Source organism: Onychomys torridus, chromosome 13 (assembly GCF_903995425.1).
Source record: "Onychomys torridus chromosome 13, mOncTor1.1, whole genome shotgun sequence".
NCBI lineage: Eukaryota > Metazoa > Chordata > Mammalia > Rodentia > Cricetidae > Onychomys > Onychomys torridus.
In genome coordinates this window covers 57,994,577-58,014,345 of record NC_050455.1, presented here as the reverse complement: position 1 = coordinate 58,014,345, position 19,769 = coordinate 57,994,577, and the positions used below count along the sequence as shown (strand labels likewise).

Genomic DNA, 19,769 nt, shown 5'->3' with positions numbered 1-19,769 from the left:
CCACGCCAATCTCCCCATTACCTTCTCACATCCACATGTTCATTCAGGCCCTGATAGTATCACTTTGCACTTGCTTCCCAGAAAAAATTGATGTGTGTGAGACAGAATCATCGAGTCATTATTTCTGTGATCACCACATGGGAACTCAGTGTCTTCAAAAAGTGAACTGTTTTTGGAGGGTATGTGTTTATTTGTATGTGTCCATATGCATGCAGATATGTGCAGGTGCAAAAATACATGTGGGTTCATGCATGTGAAGGCAAGAAGTCATTCTTTTGAGACAAAGTCTCCTACTGAACCTGGAGCTTTCTGGTTTGGCTAGCTGGATGGCCAGCAAGCTGCAGGGATACACCTATCTCTGCCTTCCTAGGACTGAGTGAGCACAGGAGCATCTGGAATCTATATGGGTGTTAAGGATCCAAAATCAGGTCCCTGTCTCAATCAGCCATCTCTCCCGACCCAAAGTTAACATTTCATATACTTTAGATTTCAAATGGAATACAGAAGTGTAAATGTCAGCTTAAACTTAAATACGGAGTTCAAGACCACTAACACTTTAAATGGAGTGTGCATTTGACAAATAAATTAGGAATATGTATCCCTGAATAAGCGTTTTCCTGAAATATTCTGACAACTTGATGCATGGTGTGGCAATACACTTAGGATTGTTAACACAGCGTATTCTACTCCATGCAGACTTATAAAAATATGTATTTTACATAAATTATGCTTTTCAGAGTAAATTAATATTTATCACATTCCATATCTTGGCATAATGTTGTTTTGAAAGAATAGAATTAGATGTGTGCAAATTAATTGTGCTCATCATAAATGTCAACTGAAGATTTTTTTTTCTTTGAGGATTCATATGCAGAAAAACTAATCTGTTCCTCATAGTTTACAGGGTGTGCTATGGAAAGGCACTAACTGCTTTAATCTACCTGGCCTCTTTGCCATGTGTGCAGTTCAAGACAACCAGTTTCTCAAACACATAGAGGGGCTTTATTCTTCTGTCCATTTTCTTAATGAAGACCTGATTTTTGACATAAAGAGCCCTTGAGCCGGCAGCACCTGTAGGCAGTGTCTCCCACTGTTCACAGCCAAGGCAATTAGCCCATTGCCACAGCAAAGAACGTACCAAAGTGAGAGTTAGCCACTGTCCCTTTGAGAGTTACACCTAGGTCAGGTCACAAAGATAGAAGAGACCATGGCTCACTAATGTGTGGGATAAATTCTCCCTGATCCCATGGGACCCATTGCCTTCTATTTTATAGACTTTTTATAGAACTTCACATGTAAACCAGCATTTTTTATATGAGCTGACATGGAAGGGAAAGATGAGTCTCTCCTCATCGTAGTAGTTTTGACTATGGCCTCTGCAATTTCAGTGAGAACCCCAGACCGCTCTCTCCAAGTGGTATTACTACCCCAAGTGTGTGCTTGTTCCCATGGGTCACTATCCGTAGTGTCCCTCTGCACTGTGCTAAGGTATACTCAAGTAAGGTATATACATCCAGGCAGAAGGAGTGAAAGTTGTGAATTTGCAGGAGTTCTTAGTAAATCTCACCTGTAACTGCATGGTATGTTGGGACTAAGACCATCATAGTTTTAAGTATCCTAGATATGGCAAGGATGGAGCCCATAGCTCCTTCCTCTGAATAGACCATTTGTGAATTGGTTGGTATCATTTTGATGATCCCGGTCTTTTCCAAATAGCAGGGAGGAGCCAAGTGACCAGTGGCAATGGTATAGGCTCCAGGGATAAATAACCACTTGTCTTTTAAGCACATAGAGTGGGTAATCAAAAGAATACATAGTCATTTTCCACCATGAAGCTGAAATACCCCTGTCATGTACTCCTTGTACCCACTTCAACATTTCCTTTTTACCTTAAATCAATCAGTACATCTCACTGTATAATATTCCATGTCTCCATGGGTCACTTATTCTTAAATGGAACCATTGTTCTCACTTATACATTAGTGAGTTGTTAAAAACTTTATAGATGGCTGGACCCAAGGGGACTCTCTTTCCTCTTGGCTAAACACAAGATCTCCAAAACACAGGCTGAGCTGGATGACACACATCTAAACATGTGCATGTTTGGGAGATGGCAACGGTACTGAAGACTGTCATTCCCAGAAGACCAACAAGGCATTTGTTTTATGTGAGGCAGAACAGTTTAATTTGAACCCATTAGAGGTCAAAGGGCCTTAATACAAAAGAAAAACTGTTTTCAGTAACTTTTATTTAATTAGGTAAGGAATTCAATTCCCAGGAGGGGACACGCCTCTAGCCCCCTCCATCCTGGTCTATCATTCCACTTCTTTTGCCTGGGATGTACCACGAAATGGCTCGTGGATTTCCTGGCAGGCCAAGAGGCAACTTACCTTGCATGAAGAAGGAGCTAGGGAAGGTGCTCGCCGCTGGTTTGGAGGAAGGATAGCCTGGTGAGTCCCTATTATAGTCGGCGGTGCTTGCTGAAGGAGCGTAGACCTGGGGAGGGAGAACCACGTGAGCTTTGCTTTCTACATCCATCAAAGTGTCTCTACATCCATGATTTAGTGAGAGGCTGGCATAAAACATAAAATTTGGATGCTGCAAGAGCCTAAACCTGATCCAACCCTAGAAACACTGCCTCCTTTGAATACAGAAAAAAAAAGTTCTGTATATTGTTTTAACATAAAATAATCAGGTATGAGATTTTCCAGTCCAGGCGAGAACACTGCAAACCATGTCTAGGAGTAAATACACTCTGCAGGCTGGAGTAGCCCTGGTCTAAAAATTCCTTTCATTTTTAAACACAGATGGCCCATGAGCATGTTAAGGGTAACACAGAAAGTCCTGAACACAGTCTCTCCCAAAGGACAGACCAAACCTCCACTTTTCAATTAAATATTTCACTTGCAATGCAGGAGGGAGGGAGGTGGCAAGGAGGGAGTGAGGGAGGGAGGGGAGGAGGGAGGATGAACAGGAACCAGGAATGAGTGATAAGTATATATATGGATATATAATATATATCTTGGACTATTACATCTACACAGTGTCTGCAGAGATGCATGAAAAAGGCCATTAAGAGCCTGGATCAACATAAGGACCACCAACAATCAGTGTGCACACAGGAAGAGGGGCTGTCTTTTTTTTTTAAGAGCTTATTATATTTGTATGTACAATAAACTTTAAAAGTGTGCCAAAAACCTAATTTACTTAACATTCGTTTACTAATCCTCATGAGACTTGGGGAACCAGTTCCTTATATAAATAGCCCTTGTGTTTTCTTGTTTATGTTTCCTTGAAGCAGGACAGCACCACAGCAAAGCAAAAATTCATAAGGTATAGTTTAACTTTAATTGGTTCTCTCCCTTGCCTTTTCTGCTAAATATAATCTTTTTTTTTTTCTTTTTTAATTCCCATTTTCTTTTGCTCTAAAAGTTCCTCTCCAGATGGTTGGAAAGACTGAACAGCTCATCCTCTTGGTGAAAATGGATACCTTCCTGCCTCCATTTTGAAGCAGGCAGCGGCTCACAAACTTGGCAGTGAGCCTACACTGATATTCACAGGTCACAGTGAGAGAAAAAATTCACCAACAAAAAGGCTGCGGCAGGATTACAAAACAAAACAAAAAAAACCTCCATTTTCGCCACGCATATCCAACGAACACCCTAAAAATTATATAATTCTCTCAGAACATCCATGACTCATAAAGTCGTAGGATTAATACCAGGTTTAGGATTTCACAAAGGGTAGGTCCACAGAGACAGATGTGGGAAATGTGCATCCGCATCCATACATCAAATAAATGCTCCACACGCCCTTGAAAATCTGGAGGTCCTGGGTGTTAAACCAAACAAACCACACCAGAAAGAGCCACTCATGCCGTGGACAGCAAGCATGTTCTCCCCCTAAGTCCTGGAGAGATTTAAGTACCATTTTTCATGGCTTTTCATTCTGTAATTTTCTCTACTTAAATGTATGGACAATAATTTATTTCTATCTCTACAGGGTTCATAATAAGGGGCTGGTGGCAGTCCCACATCATTCCCGAAGTGTCTTTAAGAAACAAAGAGTGAACTGCAAGGCAGGGGTCCAGCCTCAGTCTTTTCTGAGAACAAACAGGTGGGGTGCTACTGCGTGATTCAGCAAGGGGACAAGAGAAGGCTAAAGTGTGAAAAAGAGATTCCTTCCAGGAAAAAGCCAAAGGGATCATTAAGTCACCCCGTTCAAGTGACAGACCACGACAGTGGTATGTTCCCATGCCTAAGCCTGATTTGCAGCAGGCCCGAGTCTCAATGTAAGCTGACTGTGTTCAGTATTATCTTCCATATTCCAGAAATCAATACCCATTTACTGGGGAAAATGGTATTTTCATACTATTCTACAACCTGTGTGTTAAAACAGCAGGAGTTAACTCTTTGAAGATAACTGATAGCTGAATTTTAGTAACTATTCTATCACTATCATGCTTAAACATGAACAGTAGAATGTCAATACTATTTTTTTTTTCCAGAGCTGAGGACTGAACCCAGGTCCCTGCACTTGCTAGGCAAGCGCTCTACCACTGAGCTAAATCCCCAACCCTGATCATATTAACATGGTTTGTCTCTCTCTCCCTCTCTTTCAATTTTGGTGAAATTATTTCAGACCTTTGGGAAAAGATAAGAACTTTTTTCATTCATTATAGTTATATATAAGAAAACTACTTTGACTCTGAATTATGAATAAATTAAAATACCTAAGGGTACGATTGTTTAGGTAAATTCATGAATGCTACCTGCTTGTGAAAGAACAGCTACAAGACAAAAAGATTTTAGCGTGCATGACAATAAGTGATTTCTGAGTTCCTAGTGCGGTAGCCAATTGGAGATTTTGTTGGTTGGTTTGTTTTCGATTTTTGAGACAGTGTTTCTCTAGTATGTAGCTCTGGCTGTCCTGGGATTCAGTATGTAGACCAGGCTGGCCTTGAACACACAGATATCTGCCTGGCTCTGCTTCCTAAGTGCTGAGATTCAAGGCGTGCGCCACCACATCAAGTGGAGATACTTAATACAAGAAGAAAATTTCTGTTAACCAGAAACAGAGCACATTTTTATGGTATTTTTTAAAGGTAATTTCTGTGTATCTTCTAAAACGTGAAGTTGTTTATATAGCAACTTAGACGCCATTCATTTTCCCTTTAGATACTGCATTTTTCTCACCTCAAATGTCACTTGAAGGCAGACAGTCTTTATTTTTGTTGATGTAAGTGAATACTGCATAGATATGTTTTTTGAAAAGCTAAAGAGACCAATGAATTTATTGGTTTCAACTTCCCATGTTTTATTTATTTACTTACAGCTGACTCACAGTGATGCTGGAGATGAAATCTAAGGCCTGGAACATCCTAGAGAAGCATCTACCATTCAGCCACATGCCAGCCCCCACCCATGAGGTAAAACATGAGTTTTAACCTCCAGGAAATTCAAAGTGGAAGTTCAAGGAACTGTCTCACTATGTGGAACTCATTAGAGTGACACCGTTAGTTATTGCTCTTTGTTTATCATTGCTGATAGACACTGTCATTAAACATGGTAGTGAAGGTGTGAGAGGACATTTACAGAAGAGCAATAGTAACGTTCACGCTCCCTTTAATGTTTCAAATTTAAGGACGATGACAGCCAGTGCGCTGCTGTACTCTTTCTACTTCACCTGATGATTTTGTCAGCTTCTCAGTTCTAAGCAGCCTATGTGGCATTTTCCACAAGTTGTGTTATAATGACATTAATTCCAATAAGGTCTCAAATATTTACCGCCCTCTTATTTTTTTCTAGGTCTATAGAAAGATTACTTACCTAACTGGAATTTTAACAAGAAATACCAGAAATTCAGCCCCCCCCCAAAAAAAAAATCAGCTCAATTTGAAAGGAAAGCTCCAAAATGACTGCAATGTATTTATGTGACCCTCCCATAAGAAGCAAAGGAAAATATCGTGAGAAACAAAAACTCATACTGCCCCAGAAAGACAACTTAGAGCAAGATGGATACTGGACTCTCACCCTCCCCACAAGAGCATGGAAGGAAGTGTGAAAAATTGCCAAGTTGGAATTGGAGAATGTTGGCTGCGGCTGACAGACCATCACCCTTTCACACAAAACATTTGTTGAGTAGAAGCCTCATAGAAAATTAATGGTATAATACAGTTCACATCAAAGGTTGGCACCACCTTTTCTCTCTCATAATCCTGAAGTTAAAGTAAAATCATAGAGGCCGTAAGCTTAACAAAGATGTCTACATAACACTAAACCACAGATTGATGGAAGTATAAAAATGGTTTCACTTTACAGATAGAATTTCTATTGTTGCCAGGTAGTGGTGGCACATGCCTTTAATCTCAGCACTTGAGAGGCAGAGGCAGTTGGATCTCTGAGTTCAAGGCCAGCCTGATCTACAGAGTGAGGTCCAGGACAGTCAGGGCTACCCACAGAAACTCTGTCTCAAAAACCCCAAAAAGAACTTCTTTTGTAATTTGAGAATTCCAGTGGGCCCCTTAGCTGCGTCCAGTGATCTTTTCTAGCCACCGAGGAAATGATGGAAGTTCTTCTGCCCAGTATAACAAAGGATCAAATGGGAATACCCACCCACAAACAAAGTAGAGAAGTGTGTTCCCTATCCTTCCCTCTCTCGGCCTGTGTATTCCATTTAGGGAGATTTAAAGATAACAAAGGTTATATTGTTCAGGACCTCTGTGGAACAGGTTTTGTGGTAGAAGTTCACAATATAATTCTTCTAACACTTTCATAATGATGAGATAAGATGGTCCTATCAACAACACTCTTCAATTCTAAAACTGGAGAAGGGTAGAGAGGTGAAATGTTCTGGTCCAGATGAGCCTGAGTCTGACCGTGAGTTCCATTACTACACTTTCTGCCTCTCTGGCCTCCAGGTTCTCTGTAGAATGGGAGCAAGAAGACCTACTACGCAGACTTCATGAGAAGTAAATGGTACTTTGTGTGTAAAGTAACCAGAATGGATCCTGACACACAGTGTACATGAAAAAAAAAAAAAATTGAGCGCTTGTGTTCAGCTTTTGTTGTCTTTATTTTTATTAAGAACCCAAATGTAATTTAGGAGTTTGCCTTTCCCCATTAAAACAATAAAGCAAAGAGAGAAGAACTGCTCATCAAAGTCTATATTGTATTAAAACCAATTCTTCCTTCCCTTAAAAAAACAGCAAAAAAAAAAACAAAACAAAACAAAAACAAAACTTCTAATGATTTATTTTTATTTTCTGTGCCTTAGTGTTTGGCCTGCATGTATGTGTATCTGTGTGAGAGTATTGGATCTCATGGAACTAGAGCTACAGACAGTTATGAACTGCCATGTGAGTGCTGGGAATTGAATCTGGGTCCTCTAAAAGAGCAGCCAGTATACTCTTAACTGCTGAACCATCTCTCCAGCCCCCAATTCTTCCTTCTTAAAGATGAGACAGTCTTTATTTTTACACCTCATTGATTTTTATGTGTTAAATTATAAAAGAATGATATCATTTTTCTCTTTCCCTTGCCTCCTTCGAGCCCCTCCCGTACCCATCCTCAAACTGATAGACCCTTTCTTCATTATTGCCACATACATATACATATATATATATATATATACACATGAATATGTAAACACAACCTGATGAGTTCATTTTTGTTGTCTCTGTGTAGGACAAGACTTTCTTTCTCACCCCCACCTCGAGACAGGGTTTCTCTGTGCAGTTTTGGGGCCTGTCCTGGCTCTTGTTCTGTTGACCAGGCTGGCCTTGAATTCACAGAGATCTGCCTGGCTCTGCCTCCCGAGTTCTGGGATTAAAGGTGTGCACTACCACTGCCCAGCTGACAAGACGTTCTTAACTATCAACATGAGCATCACTTTTGTGACAGTTTACAGAAAGTCTTGTGGGAATCTTTTTTTCCTCTATATCAGTTTGCTTTGCATATTGTAAGGCATCCTTAGAGTGAAACCATGCACATGACAGGTAATGTGCTCCCTACAAAGGAAACTATAGCTCAGAAGACCAGAGAGAAACAGCTCCAGACCATGTACAATAATAGTTGGTGCTCACTATATTGTACAGAAGGTCTTCACTGTCCCTTATCTTACCACTCATTGGTGATTCTGCAAGTACAATGTGAATACGACTTTCCAAAGAGAATTGTAAATGCTGAAACTGTGTGAGGCAGTAATGGAATCAGCATGATGATTTCAGATCCTTACAGAGACCTACTATACAATCTACAATGAACGGAAAAATACCATATTAAAATAGTGCCACAGATGCCCACGTGCTGGCTACACGCACTCCAACAAGGCTCAGACCTTGAGAGATTTTCCATGTGTTCTCAACTGTGTCAGTTGAACACTTACATGAGTTTAGCCTGCGCTTCTGGGGTCTGTTGGCCTCTGCGTGGCCTTTGAAGCCTCCTAGCTGACTAACTCATCACTCAGCAACAAGACAGACTCTCATTTCTTACACTCTTTCTCTCAAGGATCTGGGTCTCAGCTAGAACAAACAACAGCGCACAGGCAGGATTGTGTGTACATTCACAAGAATGAGACATGCAATGGTAGGTTCTATGTGACTGAGTTAAAGTGAAATTGTCAGCTGGCCCACACTTCAGAAAAAGGGAGATGTCCCTGAAGAAACAGCCTCCAGACTTAGATATGCATAGGCTTGGCAGGTTCTGGAATTACTCAGCTCCGAACTGGACTGACAGGGTCCAAATTTCCACTCTTACAATTCATTGTAAAGATATGACAAAGCAGTCTATCTCTTGGGGCACTGGTTTCCTTGTTTGTCAAATGGGGTGATTCTTACCATGATGATGAGTGATATCTTGCCAATCATAATCCCTAATCAATCACAGGCATGTCATAAATGAAAAAAATTTATACTGTGTCAGAAACTTACTCATTGCCTTCCAACAATGTATCTCGAAAAGCGCTGCCTAATTTGGTTGTCACTGGTAACCTAAGGTTATTTCAACTGAACTTAATGAAAATGAAACAATTTTCAGTTGTCAGTCATGCTGGCCATGTTTCAGATGCTCAACAGCCACAGGCAGCCATTGGTTACCATACTGGCCAGAATCAGCACAGAATTGTCTATACCTAAAACATCCTGCCAGACAGTGCAAGGTTAGAGGCAAGACCGTCTGGAAGGAGTGGCTGGATATGGTGCCATCCACTGTAAGGAGATTTACCTCAGCAACAGCAGCTTAGTTGTGACTCATTTTTCCCCAGAAAGCAGGAACTGTTTTGCTGAGATTGTGGGAGAGGCAAACTCTAGGTATTCCCAATATAGCACATATAACTGATATACAACCAATCCATCTGATGGGATAGCAAGGCACTGCATCTACTGTCTTTTTATTTTTAAAATTCTATGTACCATTACATACCCGAGACTTTTTGTTTGTTTAATAGCCATCTGCTAAATTGACTACAAATTGTGCCAGGTAATATACATCATGGAAGAGTAGCTTCGAGGCCCGATCTCTGTCTATGTTGGAAATGAAGCTCATGAGCTGTGAGTTGCAAGTTCCCTTTTGGTCACTACTGGTTCTAACAAAGGAATTGGAGTTAGACATGGTACTGTTCCCTTATTTTTGTTTTTCACAGTAAAAGACTCCTTCATATTTCTGGTTGGTTTTCGTGTTATCAATGACTGGATCCCTTATTCAATATTCTCTGCTTTTCTTATCTTGACTTTCTTAAGACAATCTTTTTAGATGAGTTCTTTAGAGGCTCCCTCTTTCTTGTCACGTGACTTCTGCACCTGCCATCCTCTGGTGCGTTTCCTGGCTGCATGCTTTCAAAGCTCAAATGAATTCAACCTTATTTTGCAAAATGAGCAGAAGTTAGAGGATTTGCCCAGGTGTGTACACAGTGAGCCAACTCTTCCAGTCCTCAGCATCCTCTTCCAAAGTCTATTCTAACTTATGAAATGGCCAGCAAAATGGTAAGGAAAGTTACAGTCCAGCCACATGCTCTAAACTGGAAAGGCAGTTAATCACATTCAGAGACACGCAAGAGCTCAAAACCCAAGTCAAGATCGAACTCCAGGAATTACGCCCCTCCAACTGATACAATCTCAATCTATACTGCATAGTCAAAGAACACTGAATGATGAAGACAGGAAGCCTCTTCCTTCACATCCAAGTGATGGCTAAGGACCATACTGCAGATGTTTGTAGAAGTAGTTATATGTCTGGAGACACAGAAAGCAATGTCTACAAGTCTCTATTGATGCACAGAGATGTACTTCTTATAAATGGAAAAGCATCCACAGGTACTAGATGATGAATTTGTAAAGATTTTATTTCTAACTAAAGCCCTTGAAAGGAATTAATCAAATAGTTGTTAAGTGTTCTATACCAATTCACAATGAAGACTTTATTTCTCAAGCTATTTTTATTGCCATTCTGGGGCTCAGGTGGGGGTGGGTAGGTCATAGGAGACTATTTCATGACTTCCCAAACATATGTGAAAATCACCAATTATATGTGAGGCATCTATATTTTATTGCTACTAACAGAACGATATATTCTCTTTCCATTCTACCACGTTACATCACAAAAAAATATGAGAAAGACAATCTATGTATGTATGTATGTATGTATGTATCTATCTATCTATCTATCTATCTATCTGTATTTTTCCCAAAGAAATCCTACAAACTTATAATATATTTAGAATCAATACCCACAAACACAATCCACACATCCTGCCATAAGCACCACATATCAATTTTCCCTTCTGAAGAGCAGTGGACTCTTGATTATCCATTCATAAGTAATGAAACCTGAAGCCAAATCCTTTAAGTTCATTTCAACCAGCAGATTTTTTTTTCCTCACCAAGCAAATTTCCATTTTTCTGTTAAGAAGCAGGAGAACTGCAAGCAGTTCCATCCCCTCCTTGCTTGTGTCTTTATTAATCAAATGACAAGTCAATAATATCAAGAGGATGCAGAGGCAGGAAGAGAGAGAGCACGGGAACCTAAGCAATGCTCAGATTGCAGGGGGGCAGCCGGCTGCCAGTGTCCTCCTTTCCTAGCTAACTAACTCAGCCTGCTAGGATCTCTGTGACCACACAGATGACAGTCACATCCATGCTAACATAACGTGCCTTTCGCTCCTAAAGCCCACCAGGAGCTGCAGAGAACCTGGTAAATGTTACGGCCCCACATCTCTGTCTTGTCATTTCATCTCTCCAAACAAAAAGGCAAGGCTATTGTTTCCATTTTCTCTCCCATGGATAACAGCTGAATCTTTCCCAAGGTCTTTGACTCACTTTCCAAACTCTCATGTAGAATGAGTTGGGTATAGCCTTTGTAGAGATTTACGTGGGAAAGGCCAATAGACACCAATAAAACCCCTGCTTCCCTCAATAAAGAAGCACACTGAAGACAGAGTGCTAACTGCTAACAGAGCGGGCGCATTGCACCTTAGATGTTTACAATGACCAGTGCTTTTAGGAGGCATTTTCTAAGTGGTGTTGCTGAAACTCTGAGGCAGTAAAATGGCCAGCAGAGACTAATCTGTTATCATGTCACATATACACTTAAGGCTCTTCTTTTCTTTCTTTTTCTTTTTTTGTTTTTTGTTTTTTGAGACAGGGTTTCTCTGTGTAGCTTTGCACCTTTCCTAGAACTCACTCGGTAGCCCAGGCTGGCCTCAAACTCACAGAGATCCACCTGGCTCTGCCTCCCAAGTGCTGGGATTAAAGGCATGTGCCACCACCGTCCGGCTAGAGATCCTGGGCTCTTTACATATACTATACTATTGAAACCTCAGATCTACCCTGCCATAAGACAGGCAGAGAGTTATCAAAGAGAAATAAAGGAAAGCAATTAATAACAGTGTCCCAACTTGACACAACTTTCCATAACTACAAAGAGACCCATTTCCAAGGCCTATGAGGATGCAAGTTTGCCATGACTGACAGGGCCATGATGCCAATATACACTGCTATTACATTACTTTTGATAGGCCAGGCATGACTCCAGCCAAATTATGCTTATAATTTTTTCTTTCCCCTAGTCCATTGCTTTATTCCCATTCCAGTTCACAGATAAAGACCCTGAGGCACAGATAGTTTACGTAATTTCATACATGTAATTAAGTGGCAAACTTGAGATTCAGAATCACGTAGTCCCATTTCAGACTTGACCTTTTAACTACTGTGATGGTAAGTTTTGATGGTTATGCATACTCCAAGGTGACTGTGATGGGCTCGTACCAAAAGCTTTGCTGAGTCCTGGCTTGATCATTCAGTAGCCATGACCCCAGCAGTAAGACAGTCATTTTGCCCGAGGAGGACACAGGAGGCTTCTACGCCGGGGAGCTCATGGGCTGCCACAAGAAACATGATTTTCAGAATGAGTTTGCACAAAGGAACAGCAGGTGTACATACAGAGTTGTTTGATGATTCTGGAGACACAGCGATAAAAACTCATCTGCTAAGAGTTCCCTGGGATTCACTGATGAAAATAACCCAGGACTAAATACAAGGACAATAAGATAAAACATTGTAACCTATGCACTAAAATACAGTATGGACATAGATTTGTCTGTGTACACTAGCCTCTAGCTCCAATACTTCATTTTCTTTTTATAACTGCAGTTCTCTTGCATTTGGCACTAACTGAGCAGACTCTTTGGGTTTGTTATTGCATCCAACTTGGTATATCACAAAAATGTCCACTGCCAACATCCTGAGCACCTTGGCCTGAACTTCAAGCGTCTTAGACTTAATCAAGTTATTCCTTGCTAAAGGTCTCTTGAAACACTGACTTGCAATAAACTAAGAACAGCTGAAATCTGACTTCTTCCTGGTTCTTTTTCCTTATGTCACTCCTTCCTACAGGAGTTGGCTTCATCACAGGCTCAGGATTGGCACAGAGAAAACAGTGTGGATGCTACGCACATCACAACTCTTTAATATGTTCTCAACACCTAACTAAGTTGTTACCCCCACTTTTATTATTGAACATTCATCAGAAAAGTAAAGACAATGTTAAGACTCTTTTGTATGATCACAACTACTTTCCATCACTCTGTTTATTTTAAATCTTCAATAGCTATAATTCTACTATGTTATATGTTTATTTACACTAATCACAACAAATTCCTGATCTTCAGGTATGTATAACAGATCATCTCCTATCTCAATGCTTTCTTCACCTGCAGCAGCCAAATGGTATTTTTATCATGACAAGAACTGTTCAATTAGGAGGTGTTGAAACATCAAAATAGTGTGTGTTGTATCTGCAAATAAATAGCTCTATGACCTCTAGAGATACTGTTTTCTCAGTTAAATAAGGGATGCAAATCTTCAGGAAAGAAATTTCAATGACTCTACAATAATGATAGAAATGAACTCTAACTCCAATGTTGATTATTGCTGTTTATCCTATACTGTAGCGGCCGGCAAGAAGTCCTTCTAAGGCTATCTGGTCTACCTGGTCATAGAAATAAAAGGGCTAAGAGCAGTATTATTTTTAAAAAGGTAGATATGTTTGGGTGCATGTGTGAATATATAGTGCCTACCACAGAGGTTTGAATCTCATTAAATGCATTGATGGAAGCATGAATAAAATGTTACATATAAGATACATATCAGAGTGAGAATATAGTAACAACATAGGGAAAGAAAAGCATTCCTTGGTTCCGACAGACTAGATCTTAATGATTCTACTTCCCATTGTATTTATTGTTGGGCTTTCTTTAGAAAGTGGAGGAATCACCATAATAGTCTACACATCATGATTCTGAAAGCACCCTTCTCTACTTCTTCCTTTTGAACACGAGTACCTAGGCTCCTGCCAGAAGCATGGCCATTCACTGTTGTGGTATAACTTTTAAAAGTGAATAGCTCAAATGTAGGTACCATTAGGTAAATAAATCCATTCCACTGCTGAAGACCTAGGTCAAGGCAGATGACTATGAAGAATAAAGCCTGAAGCCCTGGAAATAGTTCCTGGCCACAAGCCTATTGTTCAGTACATCTTCTATCACATCCCATCTTTGGAGTAATGCAATGGTTCCTCAGAAAGGACTAGAGGAAAGTGCTGAAGGTATGATGCACCCAAAGGGTAGCCAGGGGAGGAGGTAGAAAAGAAAATGCTAATGATTTTATAATTTGATCTTGTGAAACCCTAAATGAGTTATCTCTACCTCTCTAAACCCAAATGTCTTCAGCTGTTGTACCTGCATGTAGTAAATACAAATAGCCACCATTTCCAAGTAGCCAATTCTTGTCAGGAAGTGAGAGGAGGCATTAAGAAAGTTGTGTTAAACACAAACAGAGGATCACAATTTTAGAAGTAGTGACCCATGAAATAAAGATGTCAGTTAGACTTGGGCTCCAAGGGAAATTGAGAAGATAAGACCATGCAGCAGAGGCACCATGACCACAGGCTGTGGAGTTGTACAGACACATGATTTGACATTTAACCTAACTGCATAAAAGGAAATTTGTAAAATTCTATGATTGATCCATTGTTCAAGGTTTAAACTATAAAGAGTTACCATTTTTCACAATCATTCTGAGACCAAGTCCATCTAAGTATCTACTATCCTATTCATATTGTATCATTAGGAAATACCAGACAAGAGAAAGGTTAAACATCGAAATGTCTCTGTTGTCATACAACTGAATGGGGCTAGGAATGGGGCTATATCCTATGTCTTTTCAGTCCAAACTCCAGGTCAGAAGTGACAGCCCTTAATCCAAATAGCCTTACAAATTACCAATGGTCTACGCTGCCTGAAGGTCCACTTTCATATTAGTAAATGATGTTTACTGACAGCGAGTGGAATTACCAACAAACTCTATGCTGTGCTTTGAAACACCAGATTTAGCACTGGTGCTTCAAACAGATGCTTTTCTCTCCTGTGTACCAAGAGAGTTGTCATGAACACTGAGTCTCCAATCTGCTAGAGTTCTGAACAGCCATGGTACACTGCAAAATTATTACCCCATCTCCCCTTTCACTGAGCTGAAAAAAAATGTAGGAATTATCTCTTTTCTATTGAAACATATGGCCTTAACTACTTTCAATGGAAAACAAAGGCATGAAATAATTAGCAAATGTAGGACTCTGTGGGCACAGACTGAAATGAAAAAAAGAAGTGGGATGCAAATTGTCGACATAGCCAATCAGCTTCCTCTCTGTTACCTATTTCAGTGCCCACCTCTCTCCCATGTTCAGGAAAAACTTTAGGTAAAACCAACCAGCCATAGTTCCCCAACTTAACTCAGAGCAGAGCTTCTAGCCAGCACAAGGCTAGAAGTTTCTGTGTGTACAAAAGAAATACGGGGAAACCATTTAATAATGACAAATTTATTTCAAAACTTCTTAAAGAAACTGAGGGATTAAGAAGACAAGAGACCATGCAATAGAAAAATAAGTAGTCAACAATAATTAGTTTGTGTCTTCAGGCATATTCAAAACATAATTAAGTTGGCTTTCTTTAATGGTGAAATTCCAGGCATTTTTTCATATGATAAAATTTTTCTTAATTTTGGAGATAAATAGTTCAAAGGTTTACTACCAGCTATTTTAATAATATTCTGAAATAAGATCAGTATAAACAAATGTAAACAATAGTAATTTCTTTAACAATACAATTATAGTAAGTATGCTCCTTTGATGTCTAAGAAATGTAACTTTTAACAGGTATCTTATTTTGTTTAATAATCTTGGATTTTCAAAATAGTAATGTCAAATCCAGATGATTTCTTAATATGGATAAAAGGGGAACAGTTTAAAAAGTCCAATCTTTGTTCACATAATTAGTTTGGAACTTCCTAATCAATACACAGACAGATAGATAAAAAGAAATTGATGTGCATATATTTATATATGATATGTATGTTTGTCTGTGTATAAGATAACATTAAAGTCAAAAGCATATAAAATATGGGCAGATGGATAGAAAAGAGCTATCTAGTGGGTGGGATGTTTCTTTGGCATCATGAAAGTGTTTGGAAACTAGTCAGGTGCCATGATGGTTCAGCATCCTGAATATACTAAACAGGCCTGAATTGTTCACTTCATACAGGTTAATTTTATCTAACTAAAAATCAATCAACAAAACAAATATAAACTAAAATAACACATACCAGGTCTTAACTCACGTGCTGTCTCTAAGAAAAGAAATTACTTCAGACTCATGTGTAGAGAGGACTCAGGTGTAGGAAGACAGATTGTGGACCATAGTTCTAAAGTGCCCAGTTTGCTGTCGTTTTTTTTCTAGACAGACAATTAGGGAGCTAATGTAGCTAGGAGAGGCTCTCTTTCCAATGAAATGCAAACTCTCTCCTGCTCAAAACACTCACAGTCTTTGTCAGCAGGGTGAATACTCTCCCCTTCTACAGAAATGCACATGCACTTGTCTCAACTACAGGTCTGAAGTCAGCAATGAGGATTGGTCACTCACTCTAAGGGACGACCACCTTTCTAAGTTTGGCTCTGTCACTAATGAATTGACCACAGGCAGGTAATCTACTGTCTGCCCCAGGACATTCATTGGAAAATGGGACTATACTATGACCAGGTCAGATCTCAGGGTATCTTGTTTGCAGAGTCTGCCCAGAGGCTGAGGCCACTGAAAATAATTTTGACAGTTTTCTTAAATAGAAAACTTCCTGATATGGAGGCAACTTACTCGTCTCTTTTCTCTGACAAGTCCAAGGAATAATGGATATTTACGTGTGCTGTCAGGAATGATATGGACCAAGAAACCTCCTGACAAAGGCCATTTCAATAATGTTAATGGAAGATTTCAGCTTCCAAGATTTGCTAGCTCTTTACTGTTAGAAGTGTTTCTCTTTTGTGAATTTTTCAGGTCTCATCTCCCATAGAATACAACGGCCCTTTAGGGTCCTTTCAGAAGCTGCATTTTGTTTAAAAAGGTTTATTTATTATGTATACAGAAGAGGGCACCAGATCTCATTACAGATGGTTGTGAGCCACCATGTGGTTGCTGGGAATTGAACTCAGGACCTCTGGAAAAGCAGTTGGTGCTCTTAACCTCTGAGCCATCTCTCCAGCCCCAGAGGCTGCATTTTAAAGTATGATCAGAGCAAAGTTTTTCCTAGAGTAGAGAGCCAATACAATGTATCAAATAAATGGGGGGGGGGGGGAAGCAAAGGAAGAGAAAGCAAGCAAGCCCTCTCCCCTGGCAAGGTTTATCCCTCTGATTAACAACTTTGGAAGGCCTTACCAGAATCCTTCATATGTCTCACTCAGGAAAAACAAAAGCAAAAACAAAAACAAAAACAAAAACTGTCCTCAGATTCATGAATGGGATTTTTAGGGAATCATAGGTCAGAACATCTGTCCTTCCACGAGGGAGAAGATATCAGACAGAGGTAACACAGCTGGAAAAGTAATGAGGCTGCCATTGCACAGTTGCCCTAAACTGATGTGGAAAGTCTCTCAAGGCTTTTCCAGTGTAGGGTCCATGACTCTGACTTGCTGTGTTTGTGGTATGTGGGACACAGGTTCATAGCCTATATTCTCAAAACAAGACTGCATGAAGCTATGACAAGTCACAAGCTGATCAATCTCTTTAATCCACTTGTTCCACTCCAATCTGAAACTAAACCAGAGCCATAAGCTGAGGAAGCAATCCCTCCCGTTGAGGGGGTCTGCCATAGGATAAGAACTCAGAGTCAGGGTTCACTGATAAGAAGACAGCAAAGAACAGAACTGTTAGTCTCATGCACCCCTAATATAGCTCTCCCTTTCCCCTTCTATGCTTTCAGAGATCCCCTACCCCCTTCTGGTTGGTCTGGACCAATCAATCATTCTGCCATTTACACATGTTTGACTTTGCTGGGGGTCTCTGTTGTGCCCCAATATATTTCAGGCCACGGGTCATGTCATTCCATCACTGTTTCGCTTCCTAGCAAACACAATGCCAGGTGGTTATCTTCCAGTTCGTGTTCCTGCATTTTGCCGACTTGATTCCCACTTGACTTCCATTCCTACAGATGTGGGAAAGGTGCCTTTGTATATCTATCGTCCTTCTGAAGCCTGAGTTTCCCGATCAGCGTTATCAGAGCACACTAAAGATGCACACTACTGACTTTCTGTCCAGGTGTTCGGTTAAATCTAATACTTGCTCATATGAGACATGAAATGAATATCTGTGGGATTGCTTAGCTGTCCTGCAGAGCTTCTAGCCACCCCCAGAATACAGAACTTAGGAAAGATACATTAAAGTGTTTTTTAAAGCAACCAAAATAAGTTGTCCCTAAATAGGAAAGATGAAATCTACTGCCTCCTTCTAACTTCAAACTGATAATCTCAAGTGAGAAAGCTAGTCCAAAGAGCAGATACAGGATTTCAGCCAAGTGCATGTCAGAGACTTACAGTTGGTGGAAGAAGCCTGAAGCTCTGGCTATTTTTGTTCCCTAAATTCCCTGTGTTCCACTCCTGTGCTTAAAGCCAGATGCTGAAGAACACAATATCAAGGAGAGAGGATACAAAGGCTCTGAAGATCCTGCAACTGTCCCAGGATTTAGAATCCCTAATGTTAGGTCTGCTGAGTGTAGTGTGAGAGAACAAAAGCTTTCCCTTCTCTTCTCTCTTCCGAGCTCAGGAGGAAAAGAGAGCAAGGAGAGACTCAGCTAGGACCTGAGCTTGGCAGTACACCATCCACCTTCTAGGATGGTGCAGTTGAACTACAATACGGTTCATGGCTCATCCATTTTGACTGCCACTGGGTTTGGCTTCTGTATAACCAGCAAATTGACGGGTTTCCTAGCGATGCTTTTCTTCTGTTATATATCAGTTCCATCAGAGGACCATCTCAACATGACTATTCTTAAGGTGAAATGATCTGTGGTGTTTTCTAAAATAGTCTGATATAAACCAATGTGGTGAGAAAATGCTAAGATTTTCGATTCCTTGAAATGTGATGCTATTTTTGAGCTTCTAATTGGAAAAAAAAAAAATTAAGCTGCAAGCAATTAAGTGTGAAGGAGGGCACCAAAGGTGGCTCATATTTGGGCATATGGTAAATTGATTTGCCATTGAACCGGGAGGCTAATATTAGGAATGGGTGAGCCAAGCCATGTTTTGTGTTTGTTCAATGTCTCATACGATTTTTTCAAATGTCATGGGCTCAGCAAAACCCAAAACACATTTTCTCAGCACTTCTCCCTTTTTCAACCCATGTGTATTTTGAGAAAAGTTTAATTCATATGTTTCCGATTTATTTACATGCAAGTCATCAGAATATTGTTTTGTACTAGCTATTTGATGTGCCAGGAAGTCTGTTGAGCCTTTCCTTTGAGGTTTTTCCCTCCCCACCCCAGGATCAGGAAGCATGATTTGCAAACAGTGAAAAAGTTGAAAAAAAAATGCTCATCAGAATCCCCAACATTCCTCCTCAAAGGTTCAAATTTTGTTCAAAACTCAGATAGTATTAAGTCTGAGTATAATTCTAAGTTGGCAGGCTATATTTTGGTGTTCCTAATTGCATCTGTCCTTGAAGTCACTGATCTCTTCCTTGTGGGCATGAAAGTGCATGCCTGCAGTAGATGAATCCCACAAACCTAAGGAGATCAAGCTCTTCAGGATGAAGTGAATCAGTGTGTAGCCTGGTATCGGTATCTGTGGACAAGGCCTCAGTCTGCAGAAAGAGACCTAGAAGCCAGGTTTCTCTGCTATGAAAGCAAGCACAGGGTTTCTTTCCCATGTAGGAACTGTACCTTCATTCTCTGCTCCAACTTT

The 19,769-nt window shown here is 40.2% G+C and overlaps 1 protein-coding gene across 11 annotated transcripts in view; it reads right to left on the bottom strand.

The window, feature by feature from the left end:
- The window catches only part of Tcf4 (transcription factor 4), a 346,375-nt gene that overhangs the window by 51,846 nt on the left and 274,760 nt on the right, over positions 1–19,769 (bottom strand). For all 11 annotated transcript variants that reach the window (XM_036204517.1, XM_036204520.1, XM_036204516.1 and 8 more), the window contains one exon: positions 2,391–2,496. In XM_036204517.1, the coding sequence (XP_036060410.1) occupies positions 2,391–2,496 (106 nt within the window). The remainder of the gene's footprint in view (positions 1–2,390; positions 2,497–19,769) is intronic.